Source organism: Balearica regulorum, chromosome 18 (genome assembly GCF_011004875.1).
Source record: "Balearica regulorum gibbericeps isolate bBalReg1 chromosome 18, bBalReg1.pri, whole genome shotgun sequence".
Classification (NCBI taxonomy): Eukaryota; Metazoa; Chordata; class Aves; order Gruiformes; family Gruidae; genus Balearica; species Balearica regulorum.
In genome coordinates this window covers 4,215,106-4,240,000 of record NC_046201.1, presented here as the reverse complement: position 1 = coordinate 4,240,000, position 24,895 = coordinate 4,215,106, and the positions used below count along the sequence as shown (strand labels likewise).

The following is a 24,895-nucleotide window of genomic DNA, read 5'->3' as shown; positions in this document are numbered from 1 at the left end:
AGGTTGCTCTGGGACCCAGAGCTTTGACTGAAGTTGACAAGACAGGTTGGTAATTAAGGTGATCGCTTCTGATGCCTGGGCTGCCTGTGATTATGTTGCTCTTACAATAAAAGTAGTCAGCATTACAAGTGCCTCTGCTGTCAGAATCACAACAACACTGCATGTCGGTGTTTTCTGGTCCCAGAGCTGTACAGGTGATGAGGGCTTGCAAAAGACAGAAATTTAAAAACAAGCTTTGGGGAAAAGAAAAAAAAGAAAAAAGAAAGAAAAAAAAAGAAAAAAGAAAAAAAAAAAGAAAAAAGAAAGAAAAAAAAGAAAAAAGAAAGAAAAAAAAGAAAAAAGAAAGAAAAAAAAAGAAAACCCCAAACATAGGGAGAACCTCACTAAGATCTCTGCTGATCAGAGCTTCTTGCCAGAGAAGGAAGTACATGACTGAAACAAAAGATCCATTTACAGCTGAATAACAAGGTAATAAACACACACAAAAGACTATTTGTGATTGTTATTCATCAGACCATTAAAAATCACTCTTAAAAAGTCACATAGCAGCCAGCCAGCCTCATTTTCAGCTAATATTTCTGTGATGTGTCCCATTGCTTCCTCCCAGCAGAGGCATCTGCGGTTACTCTGGACAAAGTTACCTTGTAATGCCTTGAAGCCCTGCAGAGGCACTCTGGATGAGCCAGTCACAAACTGGAGAAGTCTCGCCCTCCTCTCTTCATCAAAAAACTCCACAGCTTTCCAGAACCATTTCACGATGTTGCTGTCCGGGGTACAGTGTTTTAACCTAGTATTTGCCTTCCAGTCATTAACATCAATTTTTCCCAGTCCACAAATGATGAGCTGTAAATTTAGAATATAATTATTTCACCGTTGATCAGTGTAAAAATGGTTTTGCAGCTAGCCAAATGGTGAATAACTGATATAAAAAATTGACAGATTTTATACCAAAGACAAATTAAGACCTCACCAGAGAGGTCTTAAGCAATGCAGAAACAGAACTTTTTTTTTAATCTTCCCTTTGTACACAATGCGTTTTTTACATGGCCTCAATTCAAATTAAAAAAAAAAAAAAAATCAACCATTTCATAAGCTTATATGAAAGTGTCTTGACCTGTCAATTAAATGACAGCAGCAGCACAGGTTCTATCCCTGTGTGAAAGTGCATAATACCCATTTGAACTCAGTATTTCTTTCTGGAGCATAGCTCAGGGTGTGGTTTGGCTGGTCCAACGCTGGACCCTCAAAAGTAATCTTGTTCTTGCCATACCACACATGTAATACAAATCAGACCTCTCCTGATGAAGGGCTTTCAGCACTTCTAAAAGAGATGCACAATGGATCAGTTTAAGCTCAACAGGGACAGGATTATGAAGACATTTTTTAGTGACTAAGAAGATTGGACCTTCCCCTTTCTTATTCTGCATCTGCAAAATGACTCTGGGTTAGCAGTACGGCTGGCTCACTGCTGTTGGATGAGAATATTCAGGATAAAAGAAGAGCAATCACTGACATTCTAGTACAGTGAACAGAAGAAAGCATGAATAATTTACCTTGTTGCCATTTTATATGGCAAAAACCTCAGCTCCGCAGCTAACAGACTGTGTATTAGATTTCAGTTTTAAAACAAGCTTGGGATCTATGGGATTTACCTCAAGAGGATATTGTTTGGATGCTGCTCTTGACATTTTATAGCACATTTTTTGGTGACAGCACCAGACAGCACCTTTCCTTACACTGTATTTACAGGGCCAAGTTAGTCTGGCGTAACTGAGCCCTGCAAAACCTCATAGCTGCCTGACATAAGAGCCAGTGAGGTGCCCTGGAAGAGCAGGGAGCAAGTGGTGGGAGACGGGAGGGAGTGACAGACTGTTTTCCTGGCAGCACTGAATTTGGTATCGTGAAACTGCACCATGAGAAACGTGCACCACCGCCTCTGCTGGAGCAGCACTCTGAGCCAATCTGAGGTCACCGCACTCACTTCTCAGTAGGTTCGGCAAGGTTTTCAGGTGTACGAGAGGGTTGTTTGCTACCACTTCTGCAGTTGCTACGCAATGTTGCCTTGAGAAACACTCTGGTAGCTCTCAGAGGAAGGTACATCCAGTCTCTGTGACCGCGTGACCTGGTAACCTCTTACGCTAACTGTATTTCTTGCAAGAGTGCACCTGCAAACCCCTAAAGCACTGGGGATACAACTTCCCATGTTACTCAGTCTCAGAAGAATGCCTCGGGCTTTCATTGTTACACTTGACGACATAACGTAACGTTAGCGGACTGACCTCTAACTCTTTCTCATCAAATGTCTTCAGCAGATGTTGTGGGATTACTTCATTAAATCCCTTCTGTAGAGCCAGAAACTGAGCTTCAATTCCTCGTAAAAATCGCCAGTTTACATAAAGTCTGCAAGCAAGTGCAAATTGGTTTTGTGAAAGATGTATTCAAATACAATAAACCTGCAATTCATCCAGCCAAAAAAAAAAAAAAAAAGACCTCACTGACAGGAATACACACACCACCACCATTGCACTACAACTTAGAAACTACAAACAACAACATGACACTGTCAGTTACCTCAAATAAGTAAAAGTTCCTCCCCACCATAGGAAATAAAAAAAACCCCACAACAAAAAAAAACCTTTGGAGCAGGTATTGATGTACCTGACATATTCCTTTTTGTTTTCCTCTGTCACAGGGATGCTTTTGCCATTGGGTTTCAGTTCATGTTGAATAATTTCCCCGTATGCATTGTGTTCTACACAAAACGTATGGTCCAAGACTCCTGTGATATCATTCTCACTGGTACAAAGAAATAAGCAAGTGACTCAGTGAAAACATTTTGCAAATATATTACAACCATAATATATCTGACAGACATCACAATTTAGTTTTTCAATAGCATTTCAAATTACTGCTTGGAAGCAAAGGTGAACAGAGATTTTTACGATGTTGTATTTTAAAACCATTATCAATTTTTCAATGTTATATTTTAATAACTTGTTACTGTTAATAATAGGCAAAATTAATAAATTAAAATTTATGAACTGAGTGCTTTACAGCTCAGTAATGTGAATACCTTGAGCATGTTAAGCCTTTAAAGAAGCTGAATTGCGCAAGAAAGATGTTTCTTAAATCTGCCTGAGCCCGAGATCAAAATATACTTAATTTCTTTCAACTGGATTTAGAAACATTATCACATGTTAAATAAGACAGAATGCTAACATTGTAAGATACAATACACGGTACATACAGTATCCAGACTAAGCTGTTATGAAGATCAGGGTCAACCAATTCCATATCATCCAAAGTAATTGGCTTCCCTAGCAACTGCTTATAGAAAGGCAATGTGAAGCCCCCATCAATATAGTGTCCATGAAACACAGCCATCCCCATTATCCGTCCAACAAAATGGAAATACGATAAGTGTTCCTAGAATTGAAAGGAGACACTAAGCCATTCAGTTAAATAAGACCTCCAGGTTATATCTGCTGAATACGAAATAAAATTTCAATACAAAGAAAAGAAAAAAACCCCACCCCAACATATCCAGAGCATTTTGTTTTGTTTGTTTTTATACACAGCACATTAAGTATATTGCTTCCGGTCCAGAAGTCTTACTACTAAGAATCAAAATAAACTTAATTTCTCCCAAAGAAAACATAAATCAGCATCTTACAGAAAATTAAGAACACATTTGAGAAGTTTCTTTGATCAGTACTAAAAAGAAGTTATATTATTGCACAAATTCAGTCTCTAGCAATACTAATGTGAGAATTAGGTTCCTAAGTCTAGAAAGTTCTCCAGACGTATTTAATTTCTAGTCACAAAATGATCATTTACAGAACTGTGTTACCAGCCATACCGGGTTGACTGCAGAGTCTGGGTTGATCTGCAATGTATAGATATCATCTCGGGAATATTGGAAGAGACCATAATATGGATTCAACATTTCATGAGACAGTAGGTAGAGCCACTCCCTGAAGAAAAGAAAATGATTTATTGCGTACTTTAGACAAAATCATTCCTACACTGAGAATCTTTTCAAAATAGTATGATTTTTTTTTTTAAATCTTACTGTTAAACATAAATATGAAGAAAGTTCTCTCTGAACATGCTCAGATAAGGCTGAAATAAGAATTATTTTTAGTGGCTTAGTAACTGCACAGCACCTGGCAGCTGACCTATTTCTCAGCTTTGCATGATTTTTCTCCAGATTACTTATTTCCAAGAGATTCTCCTTCATACATTACACACTAAGACAAAATACTACACATTCTATTGACTATGCTACAGAGCTGTTCGGTCACAGCTTTTAACAGAAACCATCTTCAGGTAATGGATATATTTAGAGTTTTCATTAAATGTTCACAAATCAGTAAATAATGGTCTAAGAACTGGGAAAGCTGTTAACACTTTCTATCTTGGTCTTCTCGTATTCATGTATGGAAAACGACGAAGGCTCCACGGCATCCAGACTAGAAACAAAACCCATGCTGAAAAATACTAGCAGACACTTTGGAAAATAGTGCACAACACCACCTGCAGCTTCTTTATTTTAAACACTATTATCATCATCAACAGTATCATTGTCAACAGTAATTGATGCAACAAGACAGTTTTACTAGTTCGGCTAATCAGCATGTTACTATATTTAGTAACGGATGAAGTGAAAACCCTATTGGCCATTTGCAAACTCATGAAGCCAGACGCAGCATCACAGCCTTGGTCCCTGAGGTCACCTGCCACACACCAACTACAGATGCAGAAGACGGGGTGTTTGGTAGCATTGTCTGTATTTTTGAAATCAGTATTAATGGTAAAAAAAAAATGCAATGCAATACAAACAATGAATGCTCCTAAACGAGTCAACACTCATTCAGCGAGTATATCCACATGCCAGAGATGGGGAGTATTTCCAGTGAAGCGGCACCTGTGCAATGGGCCAATACAATTCCTAATGCTGTTTTAACATACGAAGAATATCTTTATACAATCAATAAATGTCATTTTTTATAAGTGAAAAATAACCTCCTACTATTGACAGACTTTAGTTGCCTACTGACTGCTAGTTTTTAACATTATGCTTCAGACAGTAGTGATAATCTGCAATGATGCACATTTTTAAATCAAAGTTCTGCCACAAAGCTGGAGTAGTTAATGATATAAATTCTCACATATCCAAGCTTTACTAAATGAAGAAAATTACAGCAATTTCAACAGATACCAAAAGCCTGTCTTGCATGTATGATAGATGTCTGTCTGATGCAATCTATAACATGCATTTTGATTTATTTACAATAAATTCGTTATTTTTTGATGTAGTTTTTCCTTTAAAATACTATCTGAAAATATATTCTTCTAACATACAACCTGTTAGAGAAATAAATATAAATAAGAATAATGAAAAAAAAGACATAGGGCTGATACAAGGCTGGTTTAGGACTCAAAGCACAGGTGTAGTTGGTGGGGTTGGAGTGCGGGGGAAGAGCCTGTTTACCTGGCAACACCTCCATAATCAAGGCCTTCCTCCCCACGAAATTTTATCATTAATCGTTTCCACAGGTCTTTTGGCCTCATCTTCATGACTTGCCTGTAGGATTCCTGTGAACACATAACACTTTATTTTATTAACTGCTATTTACAGACAAGAAGCTACTACTGTTTATCAGAAACGGAGTCCCAGACTCCGAGTCCAAAGGGGATCCTATTAAAGGGGATACTATTTTCCTAGATACCAACCACTTTCTCAGCTCACAGAGTGTAACTTGGTTTTCTACAAACGTAATAACACTTGTCAAATAAAACATATGTGAGAAGAACCACCTTCGTTAAATTTCCAGAGGTGTGCAGTGATCAGAACATTCTCTCTCTCATTCTCACATACTTCATAAAAAAAAATAAAAGTGTCAGTAAACTCCTTTTGTTTTCCATAAAGGCTCACAATTTCTGCAGTGTGAGAAGCCAACAGTGAAGCTTCTATTCTGGCTATAACACCCATGCAAACCTTCAGGAAGCATCTTAAGAAACAGAAGCATCAATGCCATCCTGGTAAATCTACAGAATTATTCCTCTATCAGTAAGACTTCACCAAGAAAACACAAAAAGAAAACTGAAAGAGACAAAACAAATGCTAATTTTAAAAAGGGAATTAAATCAAAAAAGTCTAGTTTTTTATTCATGTCCAGTGTTGGTGCCCCAATCTTTGGCTTTGCAGAACTGAAGAGGCAGCTGTGCCTGGGACCCAACATTTTCAGATCAAGAACATAATAATTTTCACTGCTGTACAGCAGCCTTTCCTCCCTTTCTTTTTTTGCTGATTGTGAAGTGATTTGACTGTCTCCAAAGGGAAGACCAACACAAATCTGTCTTGGCTGGAAAAATTGTGACAACACAGCGGGGCTATCAAGTTTGTGGGTGGGGTAAAAATGCAAGAGGGATGGGTGGGATGGGTGATAAAGTTCTCAAAACGACAGACTGTTCTCCTGCAAAAGCCAGTGAATTGTAACTGTGTTTCATCAATTCAGCAGAATTATTCTGTGACAGTCTGCTGAATAATGTCACAAAGTACAATGCAGACATCCCACTGTGGGCATCTCTGGTCATTCAGAAGCCTAGACAATTCATAAAATTGGTCTGACTGGGGGGGCAGGGGACGCCGACGGGAGGACAAAGAATCAACCAGAACTGAGATAGATGCTAAGTAATCCAAACCCCAAAGATGAATGCAATTCCATAGTAATTGTACTTAAGTTACAATAGATCAGAGATCATGAATAGTTGCTTGGTTTTCAACTTGTAACATTCCCTCTGTAACAAACATTAGCGTTGGTCTATTCAAGGAAGAAGTGAGACAGTATCTTCAAACACACAAAGCGCTTGGACTTCTTCCTCAGTCCCTGACACAGTCTGTATGCCTCCAGCCACCGGGAAAGCTTTCCTCGGTTTTCTTCTTCTCTCCAGCGTAAATACAGCTACTTTAAGTACACGACTGTTCCTAACGTCCCCTTGAAATGCTTCCTCTTCCCATTTGCCACCGGTAAAATCCCACCTTTATCTCCGGACTTCAAGATTTCATCTAACTGAATGACTCCTTCAGGCAGTTATGTACAACCCTCCTCCCCTTCCCTCGATATTAAGAAATGGGTCAAATTCTCAAATTACCTCAAAAATCTCTTCCCTGGAGACCTCAATACGACAATGGCCAGCTTGAGGTTGCTGCTGTGACAGCTCTTGCCTCAGGATCTTGAGTTTCTGCACTAGGTCTCGCTTGTACCTTGGCACAGTCAGGCACTCTGCCTCATCTGGAAGCTGACACAGGGACACTACCTGCTGCTGCTGCTGGTGTTGCTGATCTTTAAGTTGATTCTGGCGGCTAGAAACAAACACAGCTGTTTGCAGATATTCCAGTCATACGTCCCCTATTTTCTTCAGATGTTTCTTAAAGGTTAAGTCTTTGTAACTAAACTACTTTCAATTTACTATGATTATTACTGTGATTACGCTAAAAATGTCCAGATCCAGTAAAAAATAAGTTCAGAAAGATTTTTATCCTGACTAAAGACATATGCTTCTGTCTGTCTTGGCAACTATCAGTTGTTTTTAGGGTTTGTTATTTCTATTAGTACTACTCTACAAAGTATGTAAAAGGTTACAGCGCTATATAATGAGGTATTATCCATACAATTTTACTACTAAGCTGCTGACACCGAATTTCTCAGATACCATTTCCATATTTCCTTTGCGTGTTTTGCCTTCCTCCATTTTAAAATTCAGGGATCTGCCAAACACTATGCCTCTAATCTACAGTCAATACCATAGTCTGTTTTAAATGGCTTGTCTGAAAAAGAGTAAGCTTACAAAAAGATGTTTGTACTGGCAGCTTGGCAAGGACCTTGTCCCTTGTACCTGGCCTAGTCTGGACCACAGGAATGTGGGAGTTCACATGTAACTAATTGGCACAGATAAACAAGTATTTCTACTAGCAATTCTAAGAGATTTTGTAAATCCAGCTTCTTACTAGGAAAAGTAAATTAATCGTGTTGCAGAGATGGCCTCTCTTGTGTCATTTCTTGTACAGTTAAGTGGGTATTTGTATAGCTTTTTAGTATGGAATTTCCAACAACACGGGATAAATCTGTGCTTTACCTAAACCATGAGAAGGATATCTCTGTGTGGAGAATACCCTGAATTTACTGGATAAATCAGAAAGGTTACAATTCAGAATGTTTTCCAGTGGAATGTTAATAAATTGTTTTTTTCAGCATCAAAGACCAAAAAATATTAGATTGAATCAAATGCTGTTTTAATATATTTTAAAATAATTTCAGCCTATTGTCTGTTTTGAAACAAGGTCTCATAGAAAGCTCTCCTGGACAACCAAAATTCCCCTCCAGCAGGCTTTCACCACCGGAACATTCAGAATTGGCAATAAAAAAAGGGGTGGGGGTGTTCTCAGTTTGCCTTGGGGTTCCAAACAGCTATTGGGTTATCTGCAAACATTCTATTTAAAGCAATTTTGCACAAACCACCCTCAAGGGAAAGTAACACCAGGTGACCAGGAAACTTTTCTCAGCAATGCTACAAGCCCAACATTTAGAAAGCCCTGCAATGGCACACATGGTAGATACCTTCAGCAATAACTCAAAGCTCAATATTAATAATTTAATACCTCTTTACTCCTAGGCTCTAAGGAGGGAGTAATGCACAGAAATCCAACTTTATTACTATGCCCGAGGATGCAGAACTACAGAAATTAGCTAAATTCATTTTGTTAGTTTCTCTGTTTCGTTGTTTGCTTCTGTTGTTTTTTAAATAAGGCTACCTGAACTTTATTCTTAAGCTGATCACATTGGTCTTGCAATAAACTGCAGTTGTGTTAAGTCATTCCAGAGAAACCAAGTCATCGCAATAATTTAGACGCACATTCAATGTTGTTCCAGAATACGGCTCTTTGTCACTTGTGCTACGTGCACGGTACTTTCTTTTCACTTGTGATTAGTTTTAAATATGAACCTCACTTAAACTGTATTTACTTGATATACAAATTAAAACAAAATCATTGCTCTATCTTCTGAACTTTCTACATCCATAAGGATGAGCATGTGAAAATATTCCTTGTATATGCTTAGCAGAGAAGGTCACGATTATATGCTAAATGCTAAAGTGACACACATTCATTCTACTTTTAACAGTACAAAAGAATCAGTCCCCTAAGAACAAAGCTAGTTAATATCAGTCTTAAAGAAAATGTAATCTCTGAAATGAGAGTGAATTTAAGATCCATGCATCAAATTAAATCAATCTAAAATAGGGCAGTACTAGGAGGAGAAAAATAAAATGCCATCCTCCATATTAGATTAAAAATAATCAGTGCAGCATTAGCTAAACAATCTGTAGTGCTTAAAGTTATTAAATCTAATTTCTTAGTTTGTTTTCACAGCTGAATGACTATGCTTGATTCTGTACAGTACTTTAAGGATACAGCTAAGTACTTTTCAGGTGTCATAAGTATCAAAACCTATCACGAACTCTTGGCCAATATTTTAAAACAGAACTGGGTAACAGGTTTGATTGTTTTCATAACTTAGAATGTCATGACTGGAAGAACAAACTGCTTTACTCAGCTCGATAGAAAAGAGTAAACTTTTTCTTAAGCCTTTGAACCTAAAACTCTATCACACCCATCCCACCCAAACACTAAACTTATTTATCAGATAATTTACAAAATGACAGGCCTAAGGCAAACACCCCCCCCCCCCCCCCCCCTTTTTTTTTTCCCCTAAAAGAACAAATAAGGAGATGGGTTGGGGTGGAGGGGAGCTTTCACATATCCTGTTTGGGACAATAAAAGAATAAACACCAGAAAAGATTTATCAGGCAGCAGACTTTGCTGATGACACTGTTGGTTGAATTTCTGAAATCCTTCCCTAATGAAAGACAGATGTACAAATGAAAAACTTCAGCAAGTGTGCTTAGTAGTACTTTTAGTTTAAAGAAATGCAAAAAGGTTCTGTGACTGTGGAACTTGAAAGTCAAATTGAATTTTCCAGATAAAAAGCTAGCTAGGTGTTTGTGCTTCACAATACACCTAGAACTAGCCACTATGACCCTACTGCCATTTGAAAATAAACCTACCTGTGAAAGACAGTTTTTCCAATATAGTCCAGTTAACTGAATTTTCTACAGTTTAAGAATTGCACTGTTGTAGTTAAGAGGGTCTGAAGTTTTTCTTCGGGTAAAATATCTAAATCAGTTATTAAATTTAACTTTTCTGTGTTTCAAACATGAACATGCTCTTCCACTGGTAAGTTTTTTCAAGATCGTGTTCATTTCAAACTACTAAATTCAGCTAAAATTAGTAGTGATTTCTTTGATTTAAATTTAAAAAGAACCAGAAGTGTCGTGTCTGGATGATGGGAGCTTACTAAAAGTTCTGTAATATACAGGTATATAACCAATGATTTCTCTAAACAGAATACATATTTGTCAATCTTTAGACTCTTCTCCCTCTCCGGGTGTTATGTTGAAACGTATATTGGGCAGACAAGGGCTAGCCAGCTTTTGTATGTTACACAAAAGATATGTTGACCTCCTGGATATTACTTGCCTCTTTTTTGTCTTTTCAGTGCTTGTTCCCATTATTCTTTCCTTCAGCTTTTCTTCTCAATGATTCACTTCCTCAAATGGACTATTCCTCCTACTTACTCCTTGCCCAGGGCTGCATGGCTTTCTATCTAACTAACTCCTCATTGTTTCTTCCACTTAACACCTACTCAATACTTTACAGGTGTTTCCCAAGAGTATTTAAAAGGTGCTAGTGGGAGAAACAATAGAGTCAAACTCCCAAATAGCATGGACAAACTGATAGCCACATCTATGCAAAAAAAAAAAAAAAAAAACCAACAAAAAAAACCCAAACCAAAACCAACAACAACAAAAAACCACCCCAAAAAACCGTGTGTTTGCTTTTTGGTTTCCGTTTTTAGTAGAAAATCTCCCAGTATGAAATGAGTGCCTAGGGAATAAAAAATCAAGACCCAGAATTCTTTTGACTTTCCCCTTCTGTTTTTAAAAGTGCAATATGAAAATGTGATATCAAAACACTAAGGTAGAAAAAAAATACAGTTCCTATTTTATTTTATTCTTTCTGTAAAAAATCTGAGTTAAATTACTGGGGTCTTATTTTGAGAACATCTCAACTACTCTTACTCTAAAATTGAAGATAGGAGCTGAATTATTTCTCCTTTATTCCAAGAGAACAGTTGGCACTTGTGCACCCTTGCCTAACTCATCAGTATTTCCCACCACTGGCTATTGAATGCAACCTCCTATTTTAAAACAAGCTCTCCAAAACTGAAAGTCGTATGAAGTATAAAGAAAAGGAAAGAAAGTGTCTCTCGCTGTTAGAAGTAAGTCTATGGTTCACGCAGACAGCACTTGCTCCCCCACCTCCTGCCATCACAATAGCCACATTCCTGCCTAAATGCTGCTAGAGATTTATTTTTTCCCCAGAACAATCAAACCTGTCCTCTTTGCTATGTAACACAGTAAATTGGTAGCATGTTAAAGAACACTGCTACTATACTTTCCATACTACCGAATGGCAGAATACATCTTGATATAAAATCTAGCACCCCTCAAGAGTCACTTTCTTTCCTCTATTACACTCAACATGTCTAAACATAACTTTAGACTTACTTTAAGACTAAATGCAAGTTAGCAGATAGCCGTGGATCTGTAAACTGCGTTGTCCTGTTGTTATGGTCAACAAAATAAACTCTGCCTGTTGCTGTATTTCGGATCTCCCATCCAGGAGGCAGTGGACCAAGCTCTTCACAATTGATGTTGCTAAGATCCCTGTGAAAACAAATATAAAATGAAAAATACCTCAGCATTTGGCCTCCGAGCCAAACAAGCGTAAATGTAACAGAACAATTCCATGAAGTCTGAGAAAACGTATTGTTTCAGAAACTTGATCTGTTCAGCTGGAATCCCTACTCCCAAGGTGCAAGCCCACCAAAGAAAAAACACACATCCCAGAACACATGCCGTAGGGAAAAAACCTCTTATCAAATAACCTTCATTTTTACAAACTAACTTCAGATGTTAAATTAATACAGGCTTAAAGCAAAAATAAAGACCATTGCCATATTTGCCAAAATGGAATTGCATTTCTACACCAATTCTGACAGGAAAACCTTTTTAAAACAACATTAGTCACGTAAGGAACTCTGAATCACACTTTAAAAACTCCTACAAAACAAAACTATATTTCTGAAGAGTTATACTTTCCATGAAGAATTACACATGGGATATGTGTGTATGCCACAGGTGGTTTTGCCCCAAAACCCCAAGTGCTAGTGGGAAGCAAACAGCTCTCTAACAACATATTTCAAATAAAATATTGTATGAACAATGACTCAGCTCTGCACTGAGCAAGGCAGAGATAGCTTAATGGGTCTCAAGAAAATTCAGCTGAAATTAGGAAGATGTAGATTCATTCCAGAGGTTCACTGAAAACAAATACTAGTCTTCAAATATGTACACTTACTGATTTTTCATGTACATAATTCACACCTCAGACATGTCACACTGCCAAGTACAGCTTTTTAAAAGTGTAAATCCTCAGATCTCCCAGCATGATGTGGGTTCAGGGGAGGAAAGAGCTGAGGGGCAGAATGGCTGAAAAGATGCTGCCTGCAGGGACTCCAAAGGCTGAGAAGCCACTAATGGAAATCCAAGGCTCTGGGATGGAACTCTGCTATTACCCACATACACACTGCTGCTGAACTGGAGGGCTTATTAACTAAAGGACCGTGGCATAGTAGCATAAAAATACAATATTCCTTAGAAATGACATAAACTCTATCCTCAAGCAAACAGCCAAACGTTGTTCTCAGAGACACTCATGCAGTTTCTGTTGCCACACCTAAGAGCAGCGCTAAGTCAGATTTTGTACAAACTATTACACTGCAAACATAAGGATTAGATCTTAATAGAATTTTTTTAGAGAAGTCTAGCTTCTAGTTTTGTATAACATGCAAGTCACAGGTGCAAAGACTTCCTAATGCACAACTGCCAGCTGTATCCCACTTTTGGGCATACAGATAATGCATCAAAGCAAAGCATATTCTTGTACCGCAAGAGCAGTAATAAAAACAAAAGAAGCATTTGAAAATGCAGGGGAGTTATGGCCATGAGGCACTTTGTCCTTCCCGGGATGTCCCATTTCCATGGGAATGGGCAGCAGCAGCAACTGACAAAGTTGCTACAATTCTCATAAACGCCAGCACTGCCTGCCAACTTCAAACTACACGCTATTTTACACCACCATCCACAGACTTTAGGAGGCAATCACTTTCGACAGGATTTCTTGGTTTTTTTAAAGAACAATCAGGAACTAACAATAATTTCCCTGTTAATCTTCTTTCTTTTCAAACACATCAGAAATGATCACATACACAACCATGTACAATTTGTACCTGTATCATGTAAACAAGGACACTAAACTAAAAGGACAATTCAGATTTATTTCCTCCTAAGTGCTGAGATAGCTGCAACAGAAACAGCAGTTTGAGTATTTTAATCACAGGTCAGTCTCTCAGCTTCTCTACCTGTTTGCCCCTCTCCCCCAGATTCTTTCCCATTTATATGTTGCTAATCATACACTTGAACACATATATGACTGGTCTAGGAATATCCCTGTTAGAGTATTATAAAGAAAATAGATATTTAATTTCTGCTCTGTAACAGGAAGCCTGCTGTAAGAAAGCTTGTGCATTTTTAGGTGTTTGCTACTATACTCAAATGGAAAAAACTCCTTTGCCCAGCCTTAAAAAAAATTTTAAAAAAATAAATAAAAAAAAATCCCCCAACCAAAACCCAACCCAACATCCTGGCACTTTAACCACAGCTCACCATTTCAGCTTCCAGGCTTTTTATGACGCAGTGTCTCCAATTAGTTTCTTCAAAATGTATCAAGTTTCCCATTCCTCGAGTAAATTATTTTTGATAGTCTGAACATGGGACAATAATTCTCACAGACAAGTGAATTTAAGCTAATGCAATGAGGAGACTGTAGTTCACTACAAACAGTGTGTCTGAACATACAAGGGGCATCCACTAGATTTTCCCCTTTGTCTGCTCCTCCATCAAAAATGATCACATTTGTCTAGCCTATTTGTCACAAAGTTTGTTCTTCATAAATATAAGCTGCCAATTTCTCAGGTCTTGTTAACTTCCAGAGCCTGAATTAAACCCCCAAAACCAATCCACTTCACTGAAGTATCTCAATAAATCTAAATTTTTACAAGTGCTCAGACCCTACTTTTTGCTTCCTTATGTTGCAGAGTATTAAAATCTGGACCGGGCTGTAATTCATATTCAAGATCTAGAATCTGTTAAGTGTATCTGTTTTCAAAACACCATTGCAATTTATTTCTTGATCGTCCATCTTTGCATTAAAATAATTTTAAGAATGAGGAAGAGAGACTAATTTATTTTGATGAATGACTTGTTAAAATTATCTATTAGGGTCTAAGAGTAAGAAACATATCATTAGAGAAAACTCTGAGGAGAGTATTGCTTAAACTATTTAGATTTGACACCTTAAGGATACTTCCATTGTTTCTTACCTAGGTACTCTTGGATCGTGCCACGTGCTAACACCAGTCTGAGTATGCAGAAAATAGACCTGACCTTGCTGAGTTGTCCTTTGCTCTGTGAAATCAAGATAAATTAGTAAGAACAAAAAATGCAATATAAATGCTCACAGAGACTGATTTCCTCACCAAATTAAGGAATCAAAAGGATCTCACATACAAGACGACGTAACCCGTTTTCCCAGTTTCTTGGAAGACCCACAATTAAAAAAAAAAAAAAAAATTAATTTGCCTACCATATCCTTCAGGTAAATCGGGAGGAGTGTGCAAGTGTGTCCTGCTCATGTAATTTCTGTGCCTCTGTGACCTGACTCTCCTCTCTGCCAGCCGGGGATCCGACGACTGCCCACAAGTTGCACCATTCGTTCCTGTAATTGGAGTGTTCTCGTCCACAAAACAGCTCAGCGGCCTGCCAGGGCTGGAATATTCAGATGCTGGCCTGTGGGAAAAATGTGAAAATTGCATTGCTGCCTGGACACGGGGCTACACAGCACACTTCATGGAAGCTTCACCTCAGGGCGCTCAGGAAATCTTTGTGGACGGCAGAACTCAGCAGTCAACTTATTGAGCAGGATACCTCGACAACGGGCAGAAAGCTTCTGTTCTGCGTTCACTGGTTCATCCCAGAGTAATTAGTAAACCTCCTCACCTATCTGACGGTCTGACCTGACAGTATATGATGCTGCAGGATCAAGATCGTGTCAAATGCTGACATTCGCGGTTTCCACCTTAAACAGAGTGCTGAGAGTAAAATTATTTTCTTTTCTTTAAATGAGCAGCATACAGCCCAGACTTTCTCACCTTGCCTTCATATGGCTGAGAAAATGATCAGGCCTTGTTATTCTTTCTAATTTTAAAGGAAGGTTATTAGGTGAGGATGGTGAAAAAGGGCTAAGCAAGATAAAAACCAGTTGCTCTGGAGAGCTTGACTGCAAGAGGAAACACTGAATTATGCGGTTTCGTATCTCAATGCTGCTTTCAAAATGATTTAAAATGCGTTAAAGGGAGATTGATAAGGATGCAGAAAATCCCCAAAACAAATTCTGTATTTTGCATTTGTTTTTCTACTACAACTGTGTCTAGAGCTTAGAATAAATATTTTAACATACCAGGAAAAATACAGATAGGTAAATTAAAAAGCTGTTCAGTACTTGAAAACTCAAATCACTCACTTGAAAACTGCAAATACATATCAGAGCTGGCAGCGTTAACAGTACAGATTTTTTTAAGTCAAATATATCCATACAGAGACTGGAATAATATTTATTGAAGATGGAAGAGACAGTCTGCAGGCACAGACGGTCTGCAGAAGAGTCTGAAAAAATAGGCAATGACACTGTCTACAATTCAGGTAACAGCAAAACTGGTTTGAGGAATAGCTTTGCAACCCACGTCTATGGTTATAGAAAAGGCAATCGTAATGATTTCAAAACATACTCTAACAATCAGCTTTAAAAGTTTTGGATTACACGGTCATAGCATGTACACAGACAATGTCTGCCAGCTATTCACGACCTCTTCTCTTCATCTCTTACAATGCCTGCACATTGTAATTGTCTGTATTTATAGAGCTCTACCATAGATGCTCCACAAGAAAACAAAGATGCAAGTACTACAGAAGAAAAACATCTAGTCAGAATGATACTCCTGAATTAAATATTAGGCAGACTGAAGGAGTAGGATGTTAGAGAAGAAAAGCATACAGTGTTTGTAGAGTGACACTCGGAGGAATGCTGAATACCCCTGTTACGCCACTTAGAATCGCTTGTGCTCAGCGCTCCTGGTCAGCAAGCAAACTTTGTCATATGCAGAGTCTCCTAAATAATTTCTTACCGTGTGGGTCGCTCCCACTGAGTTGTTCGTGTAATATGATTTAAATACTGGATCCTTCCAGAAGCAGTCCTCCGCTCCTCCCACCTAGAATTCAGACATTGAGAGAGAGATAAGGCAATGAGTGGTATTTCCAGGAAACCAGGGCACAAAATGTTTCCAACACAAATGCCAACTCAGGAAGACTTACACTATTATGAATCATGTTAGCTGAACAAGGTAACAGGAAACAACTGAAAGTTCAACTCAGAATTAGTTTTACATATTCTTCCCTTGGAACCAGACATATCGCTAACAATATCACACCTTCATGTTCAATAGCCATATAAAGAAACTTCTTGAAAACATCATGTTTAATAATGCATTTAACTTTTTTTGACCGCTGATCCTAGTAAATGCTTTCATAGTATCTTCATACACCTGCTTTCATTAGAAATTCACCTTCAAATAATGTGACTTTTTAATTACTATTACTTTTACACTCCGAAATACATGAGGCTGTACAGCCAGCTTTGCAGTCACACAATTAAGTAAGCAGTATTTATACAAGGAACATTTTGAAGTGAAAATTTAAAAGCATTTTCAAAAATGTTTTTTGACTTCTCCAGACTCCAAATTAACAAAAGAATGTTGTTTAGGACTTAGATGATAATTTAGGTTTTAAAATTCATCATCTGAAAAATCAGTTTCTCCTGTCTTTACCTGCCAAGAATCACATTCAGACGGTCTGCGTTTGCTCTGAAAAAGTTGATGACAGCACCAGAACCTAAAACAGAGCATTCTTCTGTATTCGTAAAACTGTTTTAGGTGTTAATGATGTCATTAACTCTCACAGGGACAAATCAAAATCCTAAACCCAGCCTTTGGCAGGTAAATACAGCAAGAACCCGGACTCCATTACCTTGTCCAATCATGTTGCCTTCACCATGATTTACATGGAAGAAAAAGTGATCCATTTTTATAATAGTGTATACCTCTGCACAGCACTGTAAGGGACAGCCAGGCCCATGCGTTCACTACCTTGCTACGAAACTGCTATATGGATGAAGTCAGTTTGCTGGCTGTGATTTAACATTATATTAGTTTATCAGTTCTATAATTTGAAAGACATGTTTTCTTAGACAAGCACATTTTTTAATGCATTTACTCATATGTGCCACCTCCCATTTTTCAAGAAGAGGCAAGACAAGGGTCAAACTATGAACTATGCTGGGTAGCCTGGTTGGCTTATCTCCTGCTCCTAAATTCAAAACCGTAGAACACTTGAGTGCAAGAATAAAGATAAATTAACCTATTTGTACGCTGACTTCTCATTACTGCAAGTCTGTTGTATGAGTTGTATTTGTATTTACATCATGGTGATGTCAGCTTACCCATCTGGTAAATCATTATCAAATAACCGACTGCAATCCACAACTTGTCCTCCTGTGCCTATTCGGTCTCTGGACTGAAGACTTACTATGAAGATAATAAAAGAATTATTAAAGATATGACATCTGAATGCAAATTACAGTTACATTTGAAAGAAAAATGGAACAACTTGGAGGACTAAGCTGAACCACGTTCTGGTTATTTTTTTCCTTCCCACAAATCAGAGTTATACAGAAATAGTGTATGTTTTCATACATGGAACTTCCTACACATTACTTCAAAAAAAACCTAGCTTGAAGAATATGAATGCAAGTTAAGGCAGAAAAAGAACGTTTCTCTGTATGAGACGGAGTGTGACACAGCGGAGCTGCGTGGCTCGTCTGGCGGCAGCAGGATGGCTAACCTCACGTGCGGCTGGGACAGCAAGCAGGACAGTGCTAGTGCCAGGCTTGCGCTGCTAATGGGAGAACTGTTAATAGAAAGAGCTAAAATAAGAAATTCCTGTATGTTTTTGACTCCTCCTTATGTATTTTGTGTGCATGTGGGATTCACACGCATGGACACACACAAAACCAGGCAAAACGTAACTGCTAGAAGCACTACAGGTTTGGTTTATTGGCTACTTTCAAACACTACTGGTAAGAAGTTAAATGCAACTTTCACACAAAGCAGTGCTCAGCACCCTGAAAAGCCCTTACAGCCCTCAGCAAAACTCTTATTTATTTTTTTAATTTATTTTTTACATGTTTCATTGTAATGGATATTTATGCCTGAAGCTTTGGTACTACAGTTATAAAAACAAAGATTTTTTGAGCGGCTTTTGTTCCCAATATTATAATTTGCAAGTGTCCAATCTGAAAATTTATGACACTTGTGTTTCTGTGGGGTTAGGGGTGGTTTTTTGATGTTTTGTTTTGCCTTTAACAATAAAACGATTACTTAAAAAGCTAAATACGTGCTGTGGCACACATTTCTTGAGGGGGCAATACTGTATCTCTGCACTACTGTCTTCAAGTCCTATTTATGTATGCAGTGAGATAAACATACAGACCTTAACCTAGACACAACCAAACTTTTGTCAAGATCACAAAGTTAAAAAAGATGTAGTAGTACCGGCAGTTTTCGCCAGAGTCCAAATTTTCAATAACAACAAGTTTTGAAGCTTGGGATTTTGGGCCTTCAACAGACCAATCCAGGGAGCCCTGCAGTACTTGCTTGCTTTAGTCCTAATCAATATGAACTTCTAGTCTTCCATGAACACGAAAGTGACAAAGCAACTTCTTAGAGGGAAAGACGCCTTTAATTTAATTTCAACCAAAACAAAATCTTAGATGATGTATTTATTCTGCAACAAACCCACACATTACAAGTTCACATTGTTGCATGTAGGCAAGGTTTGGCAAGCAATACACACAGACAAAAATGAAACTAAACAAAGGCAATTACCTCCTCTTTGCCTATGTGAGGACCAAAATTTGTGCACGGCTTCATTTTGTAATGAGTAAGGACTCATTTTTTCTGCACCGCCACATCAGAAATAAAATGGTGGCACAGAAGAGAGCTGCAAGATTAAGACACAGTTCAGGTGCCCTTTGCATCCACTACTCACAAGCGTCCCCTTTTCTTCCCCCCCTTTGAAGATAACCCCAGGTATTTTAGATAAAGATCCCCTTGCTTCCTGCCTCAAATTATAAAGGCATACCCACCATGCACTTGATCTGTAAGGTTATCATCTGCTGAAGGTATCAATCGCATTTTAATATTATTTTCCAATCTTGCATAGCCTCTTAATTTAAGCCAGTTTATCATTAGAAGGACTGAGAGTACACTTATAACTTACTCTATCTTCTTTCTTACTTTTAATCAAGATTTCCCCACCATGTAACTACTGCAGCGGAATTACCTGGTTTTACTCAGGCTCATTCACCCATTCAACAAAATTGCATTAGTGAAGAAAGAGTAAAATATAAGGGGATTAATCACGACAATTTCAATGAAAAAAGAGACAGGCGTCTCTGGAATCGTATCAAGGATGCATTAAATTAAAACACAGCCATGACTGAGGAAACCTGACCTTTCTGATGATAACAGCACAAAGCAGAACACACACATTTGTTCTCAGTCTCCACTGTAACCTGACAAGCTGCGTTTTTTCTAAGTTCAATGCATGACCCAGCAGCTCCTGCTAATTAGAGACAGCCCAGCAGCATGCCAAAAGAGCTTATGCTGCTTGTTCATGATCACATCGGGTTAAGACAACTGGTCAGTCCAGTTTATACCCACACTGCTGATTAGTTATCTCTGACAACTAGTTATCTCTGAAGTGTATTTGCCATGCCCACACTGCACGGTATTTACCCCAGGCTTCCCATCTGGCATCCCAATAGACCAGATTTTTGGGGTTTTTTTTGCTTGTTTAATTAATGCTAGCATTCTGAAGTCACGACGACAAGGATGCATGCTGCATACTCTGGAGGGCAGCATGAGAGCACGTCACGGTGTGAGGGTACAGTCCCTGCTAGCATCATGTCTGAAGGACTGCTGTGGGCAGAGTGGGTCTCAGCTGCCTGGAGCAGACCCTGAACAAGCTCTCCGGTCAGCTGAGCTCAGTTTCCTCTTCAAAGGAACCCCACAAACAAAATTGCATGCGTACAGCATGGATGATCAGGGGACTAGTATAGCAGAGAAAAGCCAAAACCCAAACCAAACTGACAACATAATGCACCCTAGAGAAATGACTGGTTTATTCTTTACTCTTCTGTGCGAGCTCACATGGAAAATTTAATATTCAAGAATGGTCTGAAGTGTCGGCAATACACTTACGACTCCACATTTCTACCATCACTTGACTCTCCTGTGCCACCTCACTCTGTGCAAACACTTGCAGATCAGATGCTAGACAGATGGTTAAAGCGACATAAAGAGGTCAAGTCACAGGTATTATTCAACAGAGTACTTGGAGAAAAGCAAACAAATGCACCGAAGCCCTTATTTGCCGACTGATATTTCAATAGTTTTCCCTGGCTGACAAAACAAGAATGCTGCTTGGATATTATTTGAACTAGGATTTGAACATAAAACTGAGCATGCAAATTCACTTTTCTTTCCTCCATGTCCAAATATTAGCGTCTTGCCATAAAAACAAAGACCTCCTTATCCTGAAAAACTTTTTTTTTTTTTACTTTTTAAGTGACCTACTAGAAATGCTGCCTTCTGAAAAAAAAAATACCACCAAACTTACAATGCACCAAGAAGAGAGTGTTTATGAAGCTGTTTGTGGACACTTGTTTTTCAATTGCCAGCTTCTTTTTAATTCTTAAGTTATTTAAGGTTTATGAGTTAGCAGAATGACAAAGCACAGTTACCGAGATTGGTGACAGACTTGTTAATAACCCATGAAAACACAAAATGAATTGACCAAGTCATCCCAGACAACTCACTCCTGTTACAGCAAGATGTTTTTACCCTTTCACAAAACCTACAGGAAGCGCAGCTTTGCTGGAACTCTCAACGGCCAAGAAATTTGCAGTCAGTTTTTCACAGGGAGTTCAGGCTCAAACTGTCACCATTCTTTACAGTGAAACTGGAAACTTTCTAAATAAATTTCCTATTATCTATGGTCTTATCTGTCCCAACACTTATAATAATATTTGGGGGGGGGAGCTGGTTTGGGGTTTTTGGGAGTGGTTTGGGTCTTTCATGGGGTTGGGTTTTTTTTGTTTTGGTTTGGGGTTTTTTTTGGCAGGGTGTTGTTTTGGGGTTTTGTTGTGGGGTTTGGGGGTTTTTTTGTTGGGGTTTTTTTTTTTTTTTTTTAATTCTCTACATACACACTTCTAGCCTGAAGTCCAAATGGTTCTGGCACTAGACAATGAATTTGGAAAAAAAAAATTAATTAAAGAAAACTGACATCTAGGAAGGGCATTTCTATAGCTATTGTTAAGGTCCAAGAGAGCTAAAAGATAAAATCCCTTACTTACCTACTATCTGTCCTCTAACAGTATCATTGTCATTTGGCCCAAGCTTGCACAGATCCAGTCTCTGATCTATGAAACAAGGACACAAAGTATAAGTCATGCAATGTTTTGCTGCCTTTGAAAGGCACATTGAAGTACCATCAGAACAAAATCCAGCCTAGTGTAAGATAGTTAAGACTTCAAGAGATGGGGAAGGGAAGCAAAACTAAAAATCTTCAGCCAACTTCATTTTTCATAATTTTAAATCAGAAAACAAGACTAGAGTACTTTTGCTTTAACATTTTTCCTACTTCACAAAGCTCTTTTGATGAATAGGAAATGACATTATCCTAGACTGGATGTCTAAAGTGGTTGTAAGAAGTATTGTGAACTCTTTTCCATTTTGAAGACCAGCCATTGTCATAATGCAGTGTTCCAGTTCAACACTCACATTAGTGGAGTACAGAGCTAACCTGCAGCATCAATCCACGTGTTCCGTGCTAAATAGGTAGAACTTCATAAAACTGAGCACAGTGCAATGGACTGAAGTGCTGATCTAGTGACAAATATTTAAAAATGAGAACTTCAGTTATGCCTTTATTGCCAAGGAACCTGTTATTGAAGGTAAAATCACAACACTTCTCTACCAGGACGTCACTTTTCTCTCTTTTTTTTTTTTTTAAATTATCTGTATAGTCAAGCATTGCTTTTCCATCACAAACAGTGAGCCAAATTTTGTTCAAGAGTAAATGGCATCCATTAGAATAATGAGAAAACAGCATCTTCCGTGTTAATTAACTTTTGAAAAATACAAAGTGCTGTAAGAGTTATAAAACACTTAATATCTTATGACAAAACTTGCTATTTAATTTTTAAGGCTCATTAATTTTTAAACTACAAATTTGGCTTCAAGATAGATTTACCCCTTTTGTTTATCCCTTAACACTTGCATTTTTGAAGGTAATAAAAAGATAATTTGAAAGGAATTAGAATCTGTCTTCCTTTGGAATTCCAACACAGTAAGCTCAGTCTTGACAATCCACAACCAGACTGCGGCATTGAAGTTGCCACTGTCTGTGGTAACAGGGCAAAGGAGTTGAAAAGCCAAAAGGTAAGTGACATTTCCTAACCTATTTGTGCTATCCTCAGGCACAACACACCATTACGAACTACCAAATTAATTGAAATATACAAGCTTTATAAAACCCAACAAAAACTCAATTAACTGTCACTTTTCCAAAAGTCTGTACATGAAGGTTTGCTCTGAAAGAGAAGAAACTCTTGTCTTTAGCTTACTTACAACCAGTGTCTTTGAGGCGGTTGATTGCGTTTGAAAGAAGTCTCACACAACCCAGAAAACCAGCTCCCTGCTTTTTATGAATTTTCTTGTGATTCCACACACTGATTGTTATTGAATCCGACTTCCCAATATATCTGAAAAGTGTGAAAAACAGCACTGTGAATGGCACTTACTGAATACTTTGAAGATGCTCCAGAAATCACCTTGGGGGAAAAAAAAGGCTATCAACCATTACATTAAAAATTTAACACGCACTGCATCAGCAAAAGAGACTAAATCATCTTCAAAGAAGATGTACACATTACACTTTAATGAAAGCATGTCTTATGAAGGAGTTTACTTGAATACAAACTAATCTAAAATCCTGATTCTGGGAGAAGGCATTCACGTGAATCCAAAGTCTACCGAAATCTATTTAAAACAGTAACACAAACGGGCTGTGGGCTCGCCTGGTGACCACATCTCTTCGAGCAACTACAAACATGCTCAGATTCATGCCTATGCTCAGCCTAACCAAAGAGAACGGCAACACGCACGGCAGGATGTGCTTGTGCAGCGCTAGCAGGCAGAGTGGTTCAAAAGTCAGGACAGAAACTGGCCGTTTAGCATCCTTCTGCAGCACTTCATCTGCCGCTGCTTTGCGAGCGGCTCTTCCAACCACCGGCAGGGCAAGTCACCCTCAGTAGAGCTCTTCTGAGCGCTCAGGGAAAATCTAAGGCAAACCTAGTTACACATCTGCAGTTAACAGATCTTTGGGAAGCTAATTTACTAATCGAGAAAGCTTCAGAGAGGCCCTGTTTATAACGTATGTTACGCATTACGAACGTGACCCGTTACAAAAAGTTCATATGGTATTTTAGCTGAGATGTGCCACACTGCTCACACGTGGGCTGCCTCCTCACAGCATTACCAGGGAAATGTTTTGCAAAACCTAGATCTGCATTTCACTGACTTGGGGAAACCTGGACACTGTAGGCTATTTTATTTTTGCTTTTTTTGTTTGAAGCTTTGTTCTTCAGAAGCAATTACTTTGTGAGCTAGTTTTCGTTTTCAAAACTTTCAAGGACAATTTCAAAACACTGAAGATAAACTAGCTATTGCCAGTGCTGAATTATCATAGTTATTTCAAGTTGAGGAGAACGAATTTGTAACTATGGCTTAGATCCCAAGAACTGCTTGTAGTTCTCCCTTCCCAGACCACAAATTCTGGTCTTCTGCAGTTTAGTTCCAAGTGCTTTTTAGTTTGTTTATGAAGGAAAACTGATCAAACTCAACCAATGTCTAAATACATCTCCCCCCATTGACTGAGACTTTATTGGTTTTAAAACATCTTAATATTTTCATAAAGATAGAAATGATACTGTCAAGGTTGGCAAACCAAACAGTTGAACGAACTGTCATGGCTTAAAATTGTAGCTGTGATCAGGTAAGTTCTCAATTAACACTTCTCCCATTTTTCCTTTTCCAGAAAGCAGAACTTTGACAATTTCTTTTTCCCACCTGCAGACAGGGACTGACCCAAGACGACGACAGAAAAGCCTAACTGTAGGCATAGAACCATGAGCATGGTTTAAAATAACCAGTGCGCATTTAAAAAACAAACAAAACACAAACTTCACACAAAAAAAACCCCAAAGGTTTTTGAATAGTAAACTGATTGCATAATATAGGTCAGATTTTTGGCCTTACAACCTTGACAATGCCAATTTTGCATAAAGAAACGAGAGATGAAGATGGGTATTCACGTGCACAGTTGCAGTCTACAATGTTTCATGTACTTAAAA

At 38.3% G+C, this 24,895-nt stretch overlaps 1 protein-coding gene across 1 annotated transcript in view; it reads right to left on the bottom strand.

Annotated features, from left to right (window-relative positions):
* Nucleotides 1-24,895, bottom strand: part of SMURF2 (SMAD specific E3 ubiquitin protein ligase 2) — a 67,574-nt gene that overhangs the window by 5,611 nt on the left and 37,068 nt on the right. The window contains exons 4-17 of the mRNA XM_075770827.1: nt 23,112-23,245; nt 21,836-21,901; nt 17,861-17,945; nt 16,491-16,574; nt 14,894-15,096; nt 14,631-14,715; nt 11,695-11,853; nt 7,159-7,369; nt 5,495-5,598; nt 3,860-3,974; nt 3,248-3,426; nt 2,659-2,796; nt 2,280-2,400; nt 642-843 (exon numbers count right to left, since the gene is read on the bottom strand). Of these exons, the coding sequence (XP_075626942.1) occupies nt 642-843; nt 2,280-2,400; nt 2,659-2,796; nt 3,248-3,426; nt 3,860-3,974; nt 5,495-5,598; nt 7,159-7,369; nt 11,695-11,853; nt 14,631-14,715; nt 14,894-15,096; nt 16,491-16,574; nt 17,861-17,945; nt 21,836-21,901; nt 23,112-23,245 (1,886 nt within the window). The remainder of the gene's footprint in view (nt 1-641; nt 844-2,279; nt 2,401-2,658; nt 2,797-3,247; nt 3,427-3,859; nt 3,975-5,494; nt 5,599-7,158; nt 7,370-11,694; nt 11,854-14,630; nt 14,716-14,893; nt 15,097-16,490; nt 16,575-17,860; nt 17,946-21,835; nt 21,902-23,111; nt 23,246-24,895) is intronic.